Source organism: Antechinus flavipes, chromosome 3, assembly GCF_016432865.1.
Source record: "Antechinus flavipes isolate AdamAnt ecotype Samford, QLD, Australia chromosome 3, AdamAnt_v2, whole genome shotgun sequence".
NCBI lineage: Eukaryota > Metazoa > Chordata > Mammalia > Dasyuromorphia > Dasyuridae > Antechinus > Antechinus flavipes.
The window spans coordinates 530,651,452-530,672,982 of NC_067400.1; the positions used below are offsets into that span (position 1 = coordinate 530,651,452).

The window sequence follows — 21,531 nt, forward strand, 5'->3', positions numbered from 1 at the left end:
ATTGAATGAAAATAGTTTCCTGAATGAGGATGCTACTCCCCAAAAATCAATGGGGTTGATTTACCCTTGAATGATACTACTTATCTCACTCTGGGAGGATGTGCCTTCTTTCTAGACTCTCTGGAGCCTGGGAGACCCTGATATCTCTTCTTTTACAGATCAAAAGGGGACACAATTTCAGAGTGATAATTTTACAGATTAAAGGGAACACTGTTTCACACCCCAGTCAATTTCTTATAGCACAATAATATTCCATTACATTCATCTACTACAACTGGTTCAACCATTCCCTAGTTGTGGGCATTCCTTCATTGTCCAATTGTTTGCTACCATAAAAAGAACTACAATAAATATTCTTGTGCACATAGATTTTCCCCTTTTTATTAAATCTCTTTGATATGCAGATCTAGTAGTGGTATTCCTTCATTTAAGGGTTTGCACAGTTTGAAAGCCCTTTGGGCACAGTTCCAACTTGCTTTCCAAAACAGATGAATCAGTTCACAACTCCATCAACAATGCATTAATATCCCAGTTTTCCCATAGCCTTTCCAACATTTGGAATTTTCCTTTTCTGTCATATTAACAAATCAGATAGGTTAGGTATAAAGTAGTATCTCAGATTTGTTTTAATTTGCATTTCTAAAATCAATAGTGAGTTAGAGCATTTTTTCACTATAGATGGCTTTGATTTCTTCTTGTGAAAAAGGGACTCTTAATATTCTTAATATTCTTTGTCCATTTATCATTTCCCCCTCATAATTTCTTACAGAGCAATAATATTCCTTCATTTTGTATATATCTTGATTTATTCAGTGATTTCCCAATTGATGGTCATCCCCTCAATTTTCTACTTCTTTGCCATCACAAAAAGAGCTGATATGAATATTTTTGCACATGTGAGTCCTTTTCCTTTTAAAAAATTTTGGGATATAAACCTGTTTGCAATATTGCTGGGTCAAAAGGTATGCTCATTAAAATAACCTCTTAGACATTGTTCCAAACAAATTGAGGTAAATTCAGGAAATGGCAACTAGTCTAATATAAATAAAATTTAAAACTATTGCTTAATAAAATTCCCCAAACTCTGATTAATAGTCTTGAAAATCCTATAATTTTCAATAGCAGCTTATATTTACATAACCTGTTAAGGTTTGTAAACTACTTTCCTCATAATAACCTTGTGAAGTAGGTAGCATAAGAAGGAGTATTCTACTTTACAGATTAGAAAATAGGTTTCTTAATGTAGGAAGGAAGAAAATAATGAAGAAAAGCTGTTTTCAAGTACCTATTGTGTACCAGGAACTGCGCTAAGTGGTTTACTAATGCTATCTTACTTGGTCCTTATAATAGCTCTGAAGATGGGAATAGGTGCTATTATATCCCTATTTCATGGTAATGGAAACTGAAGCCAACAGAAGTTAATGATTTGCCCAGGGGTCATATAGATTGTGTCTGAGTCAAGTTTGAAATCCAGTCTTTTTCATTACAGGCCCCTGCTCTATCCACTAAACTACCTAACTGCCTTTCTGTAGATATTGTAGTATGGAATGAGACTCAAAAGGTAGTTTGGGTTCAGATTGTTGATACTCTTGAATTTTTTTCAGTCGCTAATGGAGATAATAGGATGATTCCATGGTAGTTGTCTATTAAATTAATTAGTTGCAGAGGGAAGATGAATGAGAATGGGGAGAACTTGGAAACAGAACTTTTAGCTAGTTTTTCATTCTTTTATAATATTTTGAAATTTCCATTACCTTCGAACTTTTATGTTTTTCTTTTTACATGGAATTAACCCTTTTTATTTTTTTTTGAGGGGGGACCATATTATGTTATGGATTATTGGAACTAAGATGTAGTGAAAGAATACTAGAAGTAATGAAAACTGGAGTTTGAATATCTCCTCTAGTACTTCCTAGCTTTTTAAATATGGGAATGCCACTCACTATCCCTGTGCTGTGGTTTCCTCTTCTGTTAAAAAAAAAAAAGGTGATAAAAGCTTTAGAACCTTTCTTGTAGTTCTTTCAAATGAGATGATATACGCTTTGCATTCTACAAACCTTAAAGTGTTCTATAAATGTCACCTTTTATTAGTAATAGTAAAATAATCATTAGATTTTACTCTTCTTTACCAGCTACCAATTGCTACCATTCATAATTCTTGATGATTTTATTTTGAACAATGTAATAAACGTTTGTTCAGTCCAGTTAGTAGAGTGCAGACCAGTTAGAGGTCTAGGTTTAACTCTAGCTTTATACTTAAGTTCATATAAACTTGTCAGTCTTCCCTCAAAATTTTACTAGCCTTTCCTTTCTCTAGTTATCAAAGTCATAATGATGATATACCTGATGGTTACTAATATATCTAAAGAGGTATACCAAGACATAATTAATTTAACACTTAAAAAATCTTAAGATTTAATACATTTGGGTTGTCCCTGCAGATGTAGAGATAAAACTTTCAGTAGAAAGTTTTTATGAATTATAGTTGAAAAATTGGGCTATCTTTGTGCTAAATACCTTTGCACTACCACATGGTGCTGAAGTAGAGTATAAGTGAAGGAGATAAGAGTTATGTTTTTGATTTTTAAAATGTTTTTACAAATCATCATTTGCCCACTGAGTATTTTAAATTTCAACTAGATTTCTTCAATGTATAAACATCATAAATATTCCATGGCTGTTGTAGCCTCATAAAAAGTCTATCTTCTTAGAACCAGAACAAAAAGGAGGCATTCTGACAACCTGCTGATGAGTTTTTGCCAAATAAGCTATTGTGGGATGGGAAAGCTTCAAAAACTGTGGTTAAATTTACTTAAATACTTATTTTTTCATTTATAGTGTTACTTGGAGGGATTGAATAGAAAATTCCAGTAGGAATAAAATGTTGCCTAAAGAGATACATACATACACACACACACACACACACACATATATGTTTAATTTAAATACTTATATATGTGTATAATTATATTTAATTTAAATATATATAAACATACATACATATATGAGATTAGAATTTTCCCAATCTGCTCTCTGTGAATGAGGAATGACATTAAAGATGTATATATTAACTGTAGCCAATACAATATAATCTGAAACCTAAATTAAAATAAGAATTGGTATTTACAGATTACCAAATATGATATTAAAAATCCATCAGCCCATATTATAAATAGAAAGGAAGTAGATATCTTTTCACTCCATATATTAATTTAAATGATATCAAATTTAAATAAAACTGTTGTTTATTGCCAGTCAACAAACATTATAAAGCATTTACTATTGCCAGTCAGTCAACAAACATTATAAAGCATTTACTACTGAGTTAAGCCCTGGATATATAAAGAGAGGCAAAAATAGAGTCCCTGTCCTCAAGGAGCTCACATTCCTTTTTTTTTTTTTCTCCATAGTACTTTATTTTTCCAATTACGTGTAAAGATAGTTTTTTCCCCCAGTAAGGGAACAGTTTATTGAAGTTTTGTTTGTGTTTGTCCAATTCAGTGAGCTCAGATTTATATGGGTTTTTCATATTTCAGAATTCTCATTTTTTCCTCTCTCCCTTTCCCCTCCTCCCGATGGCAAGTAATCAAATATATGCTAAATATGTGCAATTCTTCTATACATATTTCCACAACTATCATGCTACACAAGAAAAATTATGTCAAAAAGGAAAAAAATGAGAAACAAAACAAAATGCAAGCAAATAAAAACAAAAAAGTGAAAATACTATGTTGTGATCCACACTCAGTCCCCACAGTTCTTTCTCTGGGTGCAGATGGCTCTCTTCATCACAAAATAATTGGAAGTGTTCTGAATCACCTCGCTGTTTAAAAAAGTCTTGTCCATCAGAATTGGTCATCATATAGTCTTGTTATTGCCAGGTACAATGATCTCCTGGTTCTGCTCATTTTACTTAGCATCAGTTCATTTAACTCTTTCCAGGCTTATTTGAAATCATCTTGCTGTGACTACAGAGAGGACTGGCGAGACTTACATGAACTGATGCTAAGTGAAATGAGCAGAACCAGGAGATCATTATATACCTCAACAACGCTACTGTATGAGGATGTATTCTGATGGAAGTGGATTTCTTCGATAAAGAGAGCTAATTCAGTTTCACTTGATCAAGGATAGACAGAAGCAGCTACACCCAAAGAAAGAACACTGGGAAATGAATATAAACTGCTTGCATTTTTGTTTTTCTTCCTGGGTTATTTATACCTTCTGAATCCAATTCTCCCTGTGCAACAAGAAAACTGTTCGGTTCTGTACATGTATATTGTATCTAGGATATACTGTAACCTATTCAACATGTAAAGGATTGCTTGCCATCTGGGGGAGGGGGTGAAGGGAGGGCGGGGAAAAATCGGAACAGAAGTGAGTGCAAGGGATAATGCTGTAAAAAATTACCCAGGCATGGGTTCTAGCAATAAAAACTTATTAAAAAAAAAAAAAAAGAAATCATCCTGCTGATTGTTTCTTATAGAATAATAATATTCTATAACATTCATATACCATAACTTATTCAGCCATTCTTCAACTGATGGGCAGCCACTTAGTTTCCAGTTTCTTGCCACAAACATTTATGCACATGTGAGTCCTTTTCCCCTTTTTATGATCTTTTTGGGATATAGGTCCAGTAGAGACACTGTTGGATCAAAGGGTATACACAGTTTGATAGCCGTAAAGATAGTTTTCAACATTCATTTTTGCCAGATTTTGCTTTCCAGACATTTTCTCTCTCTTACCCTTACTTCCCTTCTCCCCAAGACAACAATCTTATACAGATTTATATACATATAATCATTTTAAACATATTTCCATATTTTTCATATTGTGAAAGAAAAATCAGACCAAAAGGAAAAAAAAAAGCTATGAAAAAATAAAAGTAAACAACAAAAAAAAGGTGAAAATAGTATGTTTTGATTTGCATGCAGTCTCCATAGTTCCTCCTCTGAATGTTAAATGGTATTTTCCAGCCCAAATCTATGGGAATTGTTTTGGATCACCGTATTGCTATGAAGAGCTAAATCTGTTAATAGTTGATCATCACACGATCTTACTGTTACTGTATACAATGGTTTCCTGGTTCTGTTCACTTCACTTAGCATTAGTTCATGTAAGTCTTTTCAGACTTTCCTGAAATCAGACTGTTTATCATTTCTTATAGAATAATATTACATTACATTATATTCATATTCCATAACTTGTTTAAGCCATTCCCCAATTGATGGGAATCTACTCAGTTTCCAATTCCTTGCTACTACAAAAAGAGCTGCTACAAACACTTTTGTGCATATGGGTCCTTTTTCCTCTTTCATGATCTCCTTGGTATACAGACCCAGTAGAGACACTGCTGGATCAAAAGATAAGCAATTTGGTAGCTCTTTGGACATATGTCCTCCAGAATGGTTGGATCAGTTCACAACTCTATCAACAATGCACTAGTGTCCCAGGATTTTCATAACTTCTCTAACATTTAACATTATCTTTTTCTGTCATGTTAGCCAATTTGAGAGGTGAGAGGTGGTATCTCAGAATTGTTTTAATTTGCGTTTTTCTAATTAGTAATTTACAGCATTTTTTTCCATATGATTATAAATGGGAGTTCAGATTCTTAAGGAAACTATATACAACAAGAAGATATACACAGAGAAGAGGGAAGGTAATCTTGGACGGAAGGCACTAGTAGGGTTGGGGGGAGAAAAGGAAAGGCTATAGAAGATAAGATTTGAGTTGAGTCTTAAAGATATCCAGGAGGTAGAGATAAAGGAGGGATAGCATTTCATGCATGAGGAAGTGTTAGAGAAAAAGACAGAGAGCTGAGAGATGAAATGTCAGATGCAAGGAAGAATAAGAGAACTAGTGTATCTGGATTATAGCATGTGTAGAAAAGAGTGAAAATGAAAAATAAGAGAGTTGGAAAAGAAGGGGCCAAGTTGTTATGAGCAAACAGAAAATTTTGCATTTAATTCTGGAGGTGATAGGTAGCTATTGGAGCTTACTGATTATGGAGGTGACAAGTCAGAAATATGTTTTAGGAAAATCATTTTAGGAACAGTATAGAAAATGGATTGGAGTGGGGGAAAACTTGAGGCAGGAAAACAAGTTTGCAGACTAGCTATTGCAGTAGTTGAGATGTGAGGAGGTACTTGGTCAACTATTTTATTGCTTTTTGGAAAATGACAGGAGATTAGAAGTGGGATAGAAGGAAATTCTGTGTTCACTGTTGCTCAGGTTGGCAAAGCTATTATTATGGGAAGACTCCTATATTTTTGCAGTCCTTTGAAAATGAAAACTGGTATATTATGACTACTTTTTAAAGCAAAAAATTCAGTTTTGATACTAACTTTGCCCCCTTCATTTGACAGTTCATTTTGCAGCAATGGAAGGTCACCTTTACTGTTTTAAGTTCTTACTCAGTAGAATGAGCAGTGTGACGCAGGCCTTAAAGGTCTTCAATGATAATGGAGAAAATGCAATGGACCTAGCACAGAGATTCTTCAAAGACAACATTCTACAGTTTATACAGGGGACTGAATTTGAAGGAGATAATCAAAACAATCAGGAAAGTAAGTAATTAATAAATTTAGAATTTTCCAGTTTGTTATACCAGGTTTGGTTAATGGATTAGGTTTATGGATCTTTTGATTTTTTTCCCTGTGGGGATGTTTCCCTTTAAGTTCTAAACCTTTTGTTTATTTCCAGTATGCACATTCTTAATCTGTATTTTTCCCTAAATCCTTCATAGAAGATCCATCCAATATGGAAGTAGTTCTCCCTTTGAGTCAGTCAGTCAGTAGGCATTTTTAAGTGTTATACTGTGCCTGACACTGTGCTAAATACTGGAGATACAAAAAGGGTCAAAAGACAGTCCCTGCTCTCAAGCCTGTGATCTAATAGCAGAGAAAACACAAACTTTTACATGTAATCAGTCAGTGTACAGGATAAATAAGAAATAATCAACAGAGGGAAGTCTTTAAAAGAGGGTTGAGGAAGGCTTCTTACAGGAGGCAACAGTTTAGTTGGGATTTGCAGAAAGCCAAGGAAGCCACTAACTGATGAGGAGGAAGAAAAAAGCATCCTAGATATGGGGAAATGGTCACAGAAATCCTGGAGCAGAGATAGAAGGTCTTTTTTGAGGAACATCTAGAAGGCCAGTGTTACTGAATAGAAGAATAAGTGGGATGGAAGAAAAGGTGTGATGTGAGGAGATGTGGGGGATAGGTTTTTTTTTGAATGAGATAGAGATGACAATGTTGGACCTGTGCTTTAAAAAAATCACTTTGGTGGCTGAATAGAGAGTGGATTGAAGCTCATGGGGAGAGCCTTGAAGCAGCCACCCCACCAGCAGGCTATTGCAATAATTGAGGTGGGAGGTGATGAGGGCCTGTACTAGAATGGTGGCTGTGTCAGAAGAGAGAAGGAAGCATATATTGAGAGATATTGCAAAAGTGAAATCAGCAGGCCTTGGCAATAGATTGGATGTGGAGGGCAGGAAAGAGTTGATGATACTTAGGTTTCAAGCCTGGGGAACGTAGACAGTGGTGATAACTTTGATAGTAATTGGGCAGTTTTCAGGGGAAGAGGGCTTGGAGGAAAGATAATGAGTTCAGTTTTGTTTGTAATTGAGTTTAAGATAAATATATGTTAAATATCCAATTTATTTTTAAAATTAAAAAATTATTTTTTGTTTTTTGGACATCCAATTGAATGTGATTTAATAAGTTATTGGAGATGAGAGACTAGAAGTCACAAAGTTTATAAGGTTATATAGAATTAATAAGTAAGCTTAATAAACACAGGCATACTTTAGAAATAATGTGTTGGTCCCAGATCATTGCAATAAACTGAATATTGCAATAAAGTGAGTTGTACACATTTTTTGGTTTCCCGGTGCATATAAAAATTGTTTACATTCTATTGTACTCTATTATGTGTGTAATAGTATTGTCTAAAAAAGTACATACCTTATTTAAAAATACTTTATAGTTAAAAAATGCTTCATAAGAGCCTTCAGCAAGTTCTGACCTTTTCATTTAATAGAGAATCTTGCCTCATTGTTGATGGCTGCTGACTGATCAGAATAGTGATGCTGAAGGTTGGGATGACAGTGGTAATTTCTTAAAATAAGACAAGAGAAGTTTACCACATCAATTGACCCTTCCTTTCACTTGAACATTTAGAGGTCATTGTAGGGTTATTAATTGGCCTAATTTAAATATCACTGTGTCTCAGGGAATGGAGAGTCTGAGGAGAGGGAGAGAGATGGGAATGACCTGTTTGTTGCAGTCAGAACACACCAACATTTATGGATTAAATTTGCTATCTTAAGTGGGTATGGATTGTGGTGCCTCAAAACAATTAAAATAGCATCTAAGACACTGATCATAGATCATCATAACAGATATAACAATAATGAAAAAGTTTAAAACATTATAAGAATTACAAAAACGTGACACATAGATATGATGTGATCACATGCTGTAGGAAAAATGACTCTCGGTCAACACAGGATTGCCATGAGTCTTCAGTTTGTAAAAAATGCAGAGTGAAGTACAATAAAACAATATGTGCTTGTAGATTTGAGAAACATCAGCTCTGGGATGCTTATTGAATCCATGGTAGTTGACAAGATTACCAAGTGAAGTAGTTTAGAGAAAGAAGTGAAGAGGGCTCAGAACAGAGATATGGTTAATGAATCTTTGAATGTTTTCAATGCACTACTTGGCTTTCTATTTATTTTCCCTCGATTCTTATAATATGAGTGAATGACCTCTTTTTTTCAAGAGCACTTGACACTGATGATATCTTTTTTTCCAGTTCTTGTGTGTAAATAATCATTGGTAATGTGGTATTGCCTGCTTAAGAAATAGTGTGTCTATTTCCATTACCTTTTAGGTGACTTGCAATTTTTATTTTCTCAAGATGCTGATGATTTACATCCTTATAGAATCTAAAATATTTATGTTAACATAAGTAAAATAGCATCCAATAATGAGCATTTTTGACAGGGAGCAACTTGAGGTCACTGAAAGTACTCTGTAATTTTTCAAATGTGATCCAATTTCTCCTTCAAACGCTTTTATAATTTTCTGATTTAACTGAATCTTAAGCTAAGATTTATTTAAAAAAAAAAAACTTTTTTCTGAACTATCCAAACACCAACAAATATGAATACTTCCATATGAAAAGAACAGAAAAAGGGGTCTGTATATATAACCAGAAATCTCAGTACATATATCTTTCCCCCAAAGCACATTATTCGCTAGCTGTCTAACTTGCCCTTTTTTCCTTTTAGTTCTTTTCTGTGCTTTTTCTTTGTTTATTGCCCTCACTGGTTAAGGGGAAACCTACTTTTTTCCATTTCTTTCATTTTACAAGACTCTCCAGTACCCATGATATCTTGAGTACATATGGTAGAAAGCCAGCAGAGTTGATGAATTATCCCAACATGACTGCTATCTTGATTTTGAAGTCTTGGATGAATGACAGTTTGTGTGTGATAAATAATACTCTAACTTTAGGATTTTGTCTTTATTGCTTCGAAGACACATGGCTTAATTGGAAAATACTGAAATTTGGGGTCAGAAGACTTGTATTTGGTCTCAATTTTTTCATGAATTGGCTATGATTTTGGATGTCAACCTCTCTGAAACTCAGTTTCCTCTTGTGTAAAATGAGATTAATAATTCTTACCATACCTACTTCACAGAGTTATTGTGAGGATTAAATAAGATGATGCATATAAAGCATTTTATAAACTGCTATATAAACATTGACTAATTTTTGCTTGACATTACATTTGCTAAATTAATGTCAAATGTGTATATTTGAGATAATATTAAGAGGCAAAATTTGAAACTTCATGGAAAGGCAGAGGATACGTGTGTGTGTGTGTGTATGCATATAACATGTAGCCCATAGTAAGTTTTTGTATTTATGTAGCCCATATGTGTATACATATAAAATTTTATACTTTGCCTTTCTATAAACAGTTTAAAATACATATAAACTATATATGTATATATGTTAAAATGTTTAACATTTTCTTGACATCTTATAAATTTTTTCTTCAGATTTAGCATTTCCAGGTCATGCAGCTGCTTATAAAGGAGATTTGGAGATGCTTAAAAAATTAGTGGAAAATGGAATAATTAATATCAATGAGCATGATGATAATGAATCTACTCTTCTGCACAGAGGTCAGTAATTATGTTTCTCATTTCTTTTTAAAATTATTTAATATTTTATTTTTTCCTCAGTTACATATAAAAACAATTTTTAACATTCACTTAAAAATTTTTGAATTTCAAGTTTTCTTCCTTTCCTCTTTCCATCTTCATTAGCAAACAGCTTGATATAGGTTTTACATCTGTAGTCATGCAAAATGTATTTCTATATTACTCATGTTGTGAACAAAAGAGACCCCCCCAAAAAAAAACCCACAAGAAAAAGTAAAGAAAAATGTGCTTCAATTTGTATTCAGACTCCCCATCAGTTCTTTCTCTGGAAATGAATAGTTTTTCAACATAAGTTCTTTGGAATTGTCTTGGATCATTGTATTACTCAGTTTAGCTAAGTCATTCACAGTAGATCATGATACAATATTACTTGTACTGTGTACAGTGTTCTCCTGGTTCTATTTTTTGCATCATTTCGGGTAAGTCATTCTAGATTTTTCTGAAAGCATCCTATTTGTCCTTTTTTATAGCACAATAGTATTCCTTCATAATCATAACTTGTTCAACTATTCCCTACTTGATGGGCATCCCCTCAATTTTCAATTCTTTGCCACTACAAAAAGAGTTGCTATAAATATTTTTGTATATATAGGCCCTTTTACTTTTTCAAAAAATTTCTTTGGGATACAGTCCTAGTAGTGATATTTCTGGGTCAGAGAGTATGAACATTTTCATAGCCCTTTGGGCATTGTTTCAGACTGCTTTCTAGAATAGTTAGATCAATTCCCAACTCCTCCAACAATACAATTTCCTAGTTTTCCCACATTCCCTCTAATATTTTTCACTTTCTTTTTTCTATCATAATAGTCAGTCTGCTCAGTATAAAGTAGTATCTCAAGAGTTATTTTAATTTGCATATCTTTAATAAATAGTAAGTTAGAGCATTTTATCATATTACTATATAAATAGTTTTGTTTACTTTGTCTGAAAACTGTCTATTCATTTTCTTTGGCCATTTATCATTGGCAATTGGGAAATGGCTCTTAATTTATAAATTTGACTCAGTTCTTGATATATTTGAGAAAGGAACCCTTCACAAAAGAAACTTGCTATAAATAATTCTTTGTAGTTATGATTTACCAATTGTATTTTCTTCATATTATTTTTTCTACTGTTTATTCTCCTCTCTTTTTTTCCATTCCATCCTCAAAAATGTTTTGCTTCTGGATACTGCCTCCCCCAGTCTCTTCTTATATATGAACATTTTCCCTTTCCCCTCTGTCCTTCTTATCTCTTTCCTCTTGTAGTTTCCTGTAGGGTAAGATAGATTTTTATACCCATCAGAGTGTGTGTGTTATTCCTTCTTTGAGTCACTGCACTCTTACTCGGTGCCAGAGATATTTTCTGATGACCTTTTAAGTTTTCTTGGCTGGAAAATTGCTTTACCCCTTCCCTTTTGTGGGTTCCCCGCTTCCAGAATTTGTTTTAGGGATTATTTAAAGTTGTATGAAGGAGAATTTGGGAAAACTCTGATGAGTCCCTGCCTTTTTCTGTCATCTTGGCTCTGCTCCTATAGTTTTCATTTGTACTTGTTAAAATTGTTGCTGACTTAGAGTTGTACTGAAATAATTGCCCATCACAAAAATTTAATGAAACTGACATTGATTTTTCTAAGACTTTTGGAAGACAAGAGTTCATTTTACAGATGACAAAACTGCTTGAATTTCAACTAAAATATAATTAAGTTCTATTTGTATTATGAAGAATATCACCTTAGTTATTAACTCCAAAAGTTAGAAGACCTTGTTTCAAATTCTGTCTCTGTTCTTATATATTTGAATCATATTCGCTATTATTAATTTGGGTAAGTCCCCTAAGCTCTTTGAGCCTCAGCTTGCTCACCTATAAAAATGAGGATAATAATACTTTCACTATCTTCCTCACAGAGAATTGTATAATGATTAAGTGAAAACTTTTGGATTATAAAATAAAGCTATAATTTAGGTTACATGTATTTTACAATGAAATTTTATGTAAATGTATTTAATTTTTATATTTGTTGAGCACAACCTAGATTCAAAGAACAATGCTAGGCATCTGGGAGTGGTGGTGAGAAAATGAGTAAGCTACAATCCATGCTTCTAAGGAAGTCACATAATTGTGACAAAAGTATTTTGAAGATCTTAAAATGGCTCTGTCAGTATGAACTTTGACCAAAAGAGGACTTGTGATGTTAAGATTCCCAGAGAAAAGCTTTCAGTGTGTAGATTGTACTCCCATTGATGATTGGTGAATGGATATATTCAGAAGTTGCATGGAATTAGAAAGCATGAATGATTGTGATCTTCTGCATGAAAGGGATATACACATTCAAAGATTGCAGATCCATTAAAATGTTAAAGTATTTTTATCATTATCATTTCATTTCTGTCTTTTTCAGTGGATTTCAGATAGAAACAGTTCAGGGACAAGCCACTATTCGGCTATATTCTTATATGTAATGTTTATGAGATGGACTTCTGGGTCACATGAGCAACAGGATAAAGGACTCTACATCCTCATGATCTCTCAGACTTTTCCAAAGTGTAAATTTTATATGCTAAAGATAAAACTAATTCAGATGTCTTCATGGTCTGGGATATCCAGAATCCAAAAGAAGGTTAAAAACCCAAACAAACCTTAATATCTATGAACAAACATTTATTTACTTCCCATACTACCAGCAGTAAGTTTATACTAGAAGATTCAAGGGTATAACATAGGCTGACAATAAAACCCATCCTTAGACTCTAGTCTTCCCTCCTTCTTTTCAGTGCCATGGAAATCCTAGCTTCATGCTGCTGAGATTTGCTTCGACCTTGACAGTCAGTTAGACCTTTAGGAGCAAAAACCTTCCAAGAGTGGCAATTGAGAAGCACCAGCACCACAGAACTGACAGTGCTGCACAAAACAGTCCTGCAAAGCTTTGAACTTCTGCTGCTAAGCCAGAGAACTGAGCAAAGAGGAATAGGAGTCACACTGTGTTTGTGTGTGTGTGTGTGAATTTGAAAGAAAGACAACAGCATCCAATTGGGACAGTGACCTAGGCTAATGAATAGTGAATTAACTAGCATGAAAAGAGATCCAACCTCCAAAGAAAGCACAATTAGATGAGAGGAAATAGGAAGTTAGTGATATGGAAAATAAGCTAAAAAAGACTAAAATTGCCAAGGATTTCAGAAAGAAGAAAACTTAAAGACCTTGAACTTAAACAGTAAGGACAGGAAATAGGACCTCCAGACCTCATAAATAAGTTCAGGAATCTATAAATAAATACTGGGAAAAAAAAAAAGGAAAGTGATTCAACACTTGATGAAACAGAGGATTCTATGGGATCTGAGGAGAACATGATACTACAGCATGCTTTTCCTAAATGATTCAAAAGAGAAATGAGAATTATGAGAACAGAATTTATGATCTGCTCAGCAAAAATAGTAGACAGAATAGAAAAACTGTAAGGTGCAATGATGAGCCTTACCAAAGAAACAAGGGCTGATCTTAGAAAGAGAAGAGTTTACAGGACAGTTGTTGAGGAAGACAGAGGAAAGATTGAAACAGAAGGAAGGAGGACTTACGTTAGAAGTGGGAGAAAGTTCCACTGATGAATGTTCCTGTGGATGAAGAAAATAAGGATCTTATACTGGATGAGGCTTAGGGATTTGATGCTTGTGAAGTCTACTTGTCCTGCATCAAGAGGGAAAGAGTTGAAATGCTTAGGGGCAATTGGCACATGGAGAGTGGGGAAATACGGCATAATGAGAAGATTTTTAGGCAAATATAGAAGATCAGCAGGAGAGAGTATAGATCAGAGGTGACCTGCATAATCAGAGTTGTGGTGGAGAAGTTGTAATGCCAAAGAAACTGAGGCGAGATTAGAGAGTTTTTAATATTTGAGAGGGAGAGATTGTGCTGGGGGTATGTTGCCCCTAGGGCTGATGTCTCAAAGCATCCAGCAGGGAATGTGAGTTTCCCATGAAATATATATATGGCTCTAAGCGACCGGGGTAGAGTGGGAATGAGACCGAAACAGAGGTAGAGTCTGAGCACTGAGAGTGGGAACAGACCATAATCCGGTTCTGAGAGGGTAGGACTATAAATTCTTACAAATTGGGAGTAAAGGAGATAGTTAGACTAGAGCCAGGAAGTCTGAAGGGACAGAGGTAGACAATACCAATTAGGTATCTGAGATAGGACATCTGGAGTTTTATCTTTTGGAATGCCTGTGTGGCCACAGCCCTAATTATCTCAGTCCTAATGAGCAGGAGGGGGAGGTGTTACAACCAGGGAGATTTAGGCAGAACAACAAAAGGAACTAAGGCAGAACAGTTCAGGGAAACTGAGGCAGGACAATAAAAGGGGACTGTGGCACAACAGAGTCCTACTATAGAGCAATTATAACCATTTTCTTGCTATATTTTGTATTCCATGTATTTTACCTAGAAATATAACCAAGATAATTATCTTTTTTGCTTTCATCCATTGTTTCAATGCTCCAGATTCAAGCTTGATGCCTTTAGTCTCTATGTTTCCTTAGTATATATTAAAAAGTTTATATTTTCCCAGCCTAACTGACATTTAGATGTTATTGGAGATTTACTGAAAAAAAAAAAAGGAACTTTTATTATTGTTAATAATATTACCAATATAATTGATAGGGAAAAACAAATACACAGGAGAACTTGAATATAAGGCGGAATATGATAAATACCATACCTTCACAATGTCTACATATGGCTTTGGGATTCTATAGAAATACACATATTAAAACTATTTTAAAAGAAACAATGGACAGGTCTTGGATTCAGAAGGTCTTAATTCAAGTACCTGTGGCCTAGGGCAAATGAGTTAATTTCTCTGAGCTTCAGCTATAAAATGGGGATTACAGTATTTTCTTTGCTCTTTTTGTAGGGTTATTCTGAGGAAAGTTCAGAGCTTAAAATTTGTGATTCTATCATTGCTTTAGTAATTCAATCTCAATCTGAGCTTTTGCCATTTGGGTACCTTCTTCCATCAATACAGATCACAGTTTTAGTTTATTGTAATGGACAGTTATTGAGAACTGCTTTAAATAAAATTTCATCATCTTATGATCAGTCAAGTAGACAACAATCAACACCTACTTTCTAGATCAAATAACAAGTATTTTTTTTTCTTGAGGCAATGGTTAAGTGACTTGCCCAGGGTCACACAGCTAGGATCTGTTAAATGTCCGATTTGAACTCAGGTTATCCTGAATTCAGGGCTGGTGCTCTATCCACTATGCCACCAGCTGTCCCTCAGCAAGTATTTCTTAAGTGTTTATGAGGTACCAGACTTTGAATCTGGACATGGAATTAGAGGCAGCTGAAGGCACAGTGGATAGAGCACTGGATCTGGAGTCGGGAAGACCCAAGTTCAAATCCAACTTCAGACCCTTATTAATTATGGACGTGTCAACAGTCAATCATAACTTCATGAAACTTATGTGAAAATGCTTAATAAATAAGTTTGTTTCAAGAAAATGAACATGCATGTGAAATCCAGGGAGTTCACCATCTATATAGAAGTTTGCTTATTTATGACAGCAGGACAAAAGAAGGAAGGAGATAGCAGAATCTCCACCCCAAGATGTATGGCATGGGAGGGAAAATGTGCCATAAAATTGGGAAAAGGACAAAATCCTTCAAAGGAGAGGAACAAAGTAATGGCAAAAGCCACATTCTTTTCCTTTGGGAACTGTTAGACCATGAAAATATTATGGCCTATATATGTCAAGGGTTCCAACTACACAAGCCAGTAGAGACTGTCTGGCTTCTATCTTGATTCTCAAGGACACACAAGGAGTCCATTTTGGGATGCATCAAATTTTCTCAGTTTGGGTGTGGTGAAGTTCATCCCTTGACACATTCAGAACCTCTTACATATCTGGGTCCAGTGTTTCTGGAAAATATGGCAATTCAAAAAGACAAGTTCAGTACCCTCTTAATCTTAACAGACCTTGACATCCTCTGAGCAAATCATTTAATAGCTGTCTGCTTCAGTTTCTTCAAGTAAAGTGAGGATAATAATAGCACCTATTCTCCATAAGAGTGTTTAGAATAGTATATGGCATATGGAAGGTGCTATATAATTTTTGATTTGATGTAATTGTACTATTAGCTAGCCTTCATAGACAATTGGCTAGCCTTCATAGACTACTGGTTAATCTTCATATACCCATCTTTTCCACAAGAATAATATGAGAGGTTTTATAAAATGCTTTGTTAAAATCGAAAAGACATATTTTTAGAATTTTTAGAATTTTCCTTAACTCTGCCCCTCTTTTAACAATAAGAAAAGGAAATGAGATTAGTTTGGTATAAATTGCTTTTTTCTTTTTTCTTTTTTTTTAATTTTAAATTTCAACTTTAAAAATATCCTGATGTACATGATATACTTTCTTCCTTTGAACTTTTCTTGCAGCATAGGAAAAAAAGTTAGTAAATGTAACAGTGTATGCTACATTCTACATCTGTAATGCTTCCATGTTTCTGCTAAGAGGAAGAATATGTCTTACATCTTTGGTTCTGTGGAGTATCCTTTGCAACTAAAAGGAATTTAGTTGTCTTTTAGGGTTATTTTGGTTGTCATTATCATAGTCCTTTTGTATAGCCTGTTCTTCATCCTTTCCATGGCTTCTAGTTCCATGACAACTCAATTCTGCCCCATGCCTACACTGGTCACATTTTGCTCCTTTTCCCATCTTGATCTTTCGGTGAACCTGTTCAACTCTATACTCTTCTTTCAAATTCCTTGTCCATTTATCTTATTATGAATCTTGCCCTGCCAAGATTCAGCATTAAATTACTCTTCATCTTCTGCCTTTGCTCCAACTCATGTGCAAACAAAGCTGGAGAAAAATCACAAAACCATACTGTTTAGATCCAGTACAAATATATGTTACATTATTTTAGCTGAGCCCTCATTGCAGCAAGGCAGTTCTTTTATAGCTTTCTCATTATCTCACTATCCCAGTCACCACAATAGCTATCTCATCCCACTCTCTTTCTCACCAACCCTCCTCAGCTAAGATATCTTCTGCCTCTGTTCCCTCCATTCCTTACCTTACATAATAAGGTGGCCCTTTGAAAAGATGTGGTCTCCTTTGCTGGATCTTCCTCCAAGTCGTGCTCATTAAGGGTAGATAAACCCTAGAGCTTTGTTTTTTCTCTCTACTGTTTTACTTGATTATCTCATTAATTCTAATAGATTCAATGATCATCTGTGTATTGATAATTCTCAGATCTACTTATCTAGGCCTAATCTTTCTCTTCTATGTATAACTGCCTCTTGGACATCTTGAAATTGGATTATCTCATAGACATCTGCAATTCAACATGTCTGAAACTAAACTCATTTTCTTTTTATCCCCAAAACTGAACAACTCTATTAATTCTCTAGAAATCACCATATATCAAGTCATTCAGACTTAAAATGTATGTGTCATCCTTAACCACTCACTTTGTCTCATGCTCCAGATCCCCATGTGTTTCCAAGTACTGCTAGTTTTAGTTTTATAACATGTCTTAAATATCTGCTTCTCTCATCTGATACTGGTAAGACCCTTATCATCTCACACATTTTGTTGGCTCATTTCAGTCATGTCTGACTCTTTGTGATGCCATTTGAGCGTTTCTTGGCAAAGATATTAGAGTGGTTGGCCATTTCTGTCTGCAGTTTATTCTCCAACTCATTTTACAGATGAGGAAACTGAAACAAATGGGATCAAGTGAGTTGCCCAGGATTCATAGCTAGTAAGTATCTGAGGCTGGATGTCTTCTGACTCCCAAGTTCAGCACTCCATCCAGTGGCCCAACCTCACACTTAGACTGTTGGATTTAACCTGCTGGTTCGTCTCCTTGTCTCAGGTGTCTTCTCATTCTGGTCCGTCCTCCACTTAATTTTCAAATTAATCTTCCTGAAGTACAGATCTGACCATGGTATTCTTCTGTTCAGTAAACTTCAGTGACTTCCCATCACTTCTAGGACCAAAGGTAAAATCATGTGTTAGGAAAAAAAGTCCTTCATAACTTTTCCTCCTCCTACCTTACCAATCTTCTCATGCCTTACTCACCCCTATGTACCCTATGCTTCAGTGACACTTGGCCTCTTTTCTCTTTGTCACACTAGACACTTCATCTCCAGACTCCAAGCAGTTTTTTTTTTTAAACTATATCCTGATACCTGGAATTATCTTCTTCCTTACTTCCACCTTCTGATTTCCCTGACTTCCCTCAACATCATTAAAAATCCCACCTTAAAAAAAAAAAAAAACCTTTCTTGATATTCCTTAATTCTGGTATCTTCCTTTTGTTGATTATCTCAAATTTATCCTATATCCACTTTGATTGTACATAGTTGTTGGCATATTGTTTCCTTCACTACTAGAATATGAATTCCTTTAGAGCAGAGTCTGTCTTTCTTTGTGGCCCCAATGCTTAACACAGCATAATAATTCCATTATTTTCATATACAATTTATTTAGTTGTTTTCTAATTGATGAATATTTTGTTTTCAATTTTTTGTTATCATAATATGCTAAGAATATTTTGTTATATACGGGACCTTCCTTTTTGTTTTTTAATCTTTTTGGAGTATATACTTAGTAGTTGGATCACTGGGTCAAAAGCTATTTTTGCTGCACACAAAAAAAGTAAAAAAAACAGATTTCTCTTGCATGTTTCCAAATTATTTTCCAGGATATTTAGAAAATTCAGAGTTCCATAAATTTTAAATTTATGTCTATCTTCATATAACTCTTTCAATATTGCCTATTTTCATATTTTATCATCTTTGAGAATTTGATAAGTATGAACTGAAACATTAAAACTTTTATTTTCATTCCTTTTAATTTTGCTAACTTGGAACATTTTTTTTCATTTTTCATTTTGAATTTATTCTTCTGAAATCTATTTGTATACTTTGACCATTTAATTATTAGGGAATAGCACTGGTTCTTATATATTTGTATCAAATCTCTATGTATCAGACTTTTATTAGAGATATTTGGTACAAAGATTATTTTCCTCTAGTGACAATTTCCCTTATACTAGTTTCTTTGATTTTGTTAATTAAAATTTTTCATGTTATGTAAATGAAATTTTCTTTTATCTTTTATGATTATGGCAAATCAAACCACCATCACCACCATTATGATCACTATCTGCTATCAGATCCCATTGAAGACAACTCAAGATCCTGACCAAGTGTCTTAGGAATATCAGTTCTTCCAGTCATTATCCTGAGAAAGCAGCCCCTGTGAGATGCAGCCTGGCAACTGCTCCTCCAGGTGCTGCAGCCCCAGCAACTGAAGACTCAAAAAGGAAAGTTTTTGCTACCAAAGTTCTTGGCATTGTCAGATGGCTCAACTTCAGAAACAGATAATTTTATCAGCGGAAATGAAATTAAATTAGCATCTTTTTGGTGGCTGTACCCAAAGGACCATGAAACCTTCCCATCTGACTTGGAACTGAAACTTTTATGCATGTTATTTCTCCCATTAGAATGTAAGCTTTCCAAGAGCAGAAACTGCATTTTCTGTTTGTATCTTTAACCTTTAGCAGAATGATTTGCTTATAGTAAAAGTGTGTAATAAAATTTTTTTTCATGCATTTACTCTCTTCATTCTTCCATTCATTCATTCACTGACTCTGTTCCTTGCTTAATTAGGAATTTTACCCCTGATCATAGATTTGAAAGATTTCAACTACCCGTTTTTATGGTGAGAACTTTCATATTTAAGTTGTATATCAGTTTATAGCTTATTGTGATATAAATGTAAGTGTTAATTTATTTAATGCCAAGATGCTCTACAGTTTTCCTAGAAATACCTGTCAGAGATAGTGTTCCTCTATAGTTTATGTTCTTAGGTTTATCAAGCATTAGTCTTCAGTGTTTGACTGTTTTATAGTCTTATTAATCTAGTCTGTTCAACTGATCTATTTTTTCTTTTTTTTTAAAGTAGTGTAAAATAGTTTAGATGATTAATGATTTTCTTTTATGATCAAATAAGCTAACGATTTGCTTATTTTAATGTTCTTTTAAAAATAACTTAATTTCATTTATTATTTATCTTTGTTCTCAAATTTATTTCCTTTTTTATTTATGGAATTCCTACTTTTGCGCTTGTTTGGATGTTTTAATTTTGTTGATGTTCTTATTCTTTGCTCTACATATTGGTCTATTATCAGTAAACATTTGATTTGCATACCTATTTTTATAACTATATACCCAAGGTCATGTAAAATTTCTTGAATAAATAGGGATCATGGGTAGAAAAAAAACTTTTTGTTTAAGAAGCCCTATTTTAAAGTAGCCACTTCAAGGTCTTGTGTTATTCTAATTGTGACTCTGTTGAATTTGAATTGTTCTTTCTTTCTCTTTCTTTTTTCTCTTTTTTTCTTTCTCTCTCTCTCTCTCTCTCTCTCTTTATTTTTCTTCCTTCTTTCCTTTCTCTCTTCTTCCCTCCCTCCCTCCCTCCCTCTCTCTCTCTTTCTTTCTTTCTTTCTTTCTTTTTCTCCTCTGTCTCTTTCTTTTCTTCCTTCCTTCCTTCTTTCCTTCCTTCCTTCCTTCCTTCCTTCCTTCCTTCCTTCCTTCCTTCCTTCCTTCCATCTATCTTTCCTCATAGCATCTCTTTTAGATGATAATTAGTGGATTTTTTTTTCTATATTTACTTTTCCCTCTTGTTCTAATACTTCAGCACAATGTTCTTTAATTATTTCTTGTATTGTTGTATCAAGATTCTTTTTTTAATTGTAGCTTTCAGTTATTTCAATTATTCATGTTTTCTCATCTTTATATGTTTCCCAGATCTGTTTTTTTATGAGATATCTCATATTCTCTTTTGTTTTTTCATTCTTTTTATTTTGTTTTGTAATTTCTTGATCTCTCATAACTTCACTGGTTTCCCCTTGCCTCGTTCTGTTTTCAAGCATTCATTTTCTTCCTTAAGATTCTAGATTTCCTTTTTAAATTGGCTATCTTTTTTTTTTTTATTAAATAACTTTTTATTGACAGAACCCATGCCAGGGTAATTTTTTACAGCATTATCCCTTGCACTCACTTCTGTTCCGATTTTTCCCCTCCCTCCCTCCACCCCCTTCCTCAGATGGCAAGCAGTCCTTTACATGTTAAATGCTAACTATCTTTTAATAATCTTCCTGTTTTTCTTGGATTGTTCTTATTTTATTTTAGTTTAGTTTAGTTTAGTTTTTCTTCCATATTTTAATATAAGTTCTTTCAATTCTTTTTGGGCAGGTGACCATTTAACAATACTCTTTGGTGTAGAAGA

General features: G+C 34.1%; 1 protein-coding gene across 7 annotated transcripts in view; it reads left to right on the forward strand.

Moving 5' to 3' along the window:
• The window catches only part of ANKRD42 (ankyrin repeat domain 42), a 146,878-nt gene that overhangs the window by 67,244 nt on the left and 58,103 nt on the right, over positions 1 to 21,531 (forward strand). For 3 of the 7 annotated variants that reach the window (XM_051987223.1, XM_051987221.1, XM_051987222.1), the window contains exons 6-7: positions 6,372 to 6,572; positions 10,080 to 10,205. In XM_051987223.1, the coding sequence (XP_051843183.1) occupies positions 6,372 to 6,572; positions 10,080 to 10,205 (327 nt within the window). Of the gene's footprint in view, positions 1 to 6,371; positions 6,573 to 10,079; positions 10,206 to 17,942; positions 17,996 to 18,109; positions 18,236 to 19,414; positions 19,853 to 21,531 lie in introns of those variants that run through there. The other 4 variants (XR_007952161.1, XM_051987225.1, XM_051987226.1 and 1 more) reach the window with 4 other exon arrangements.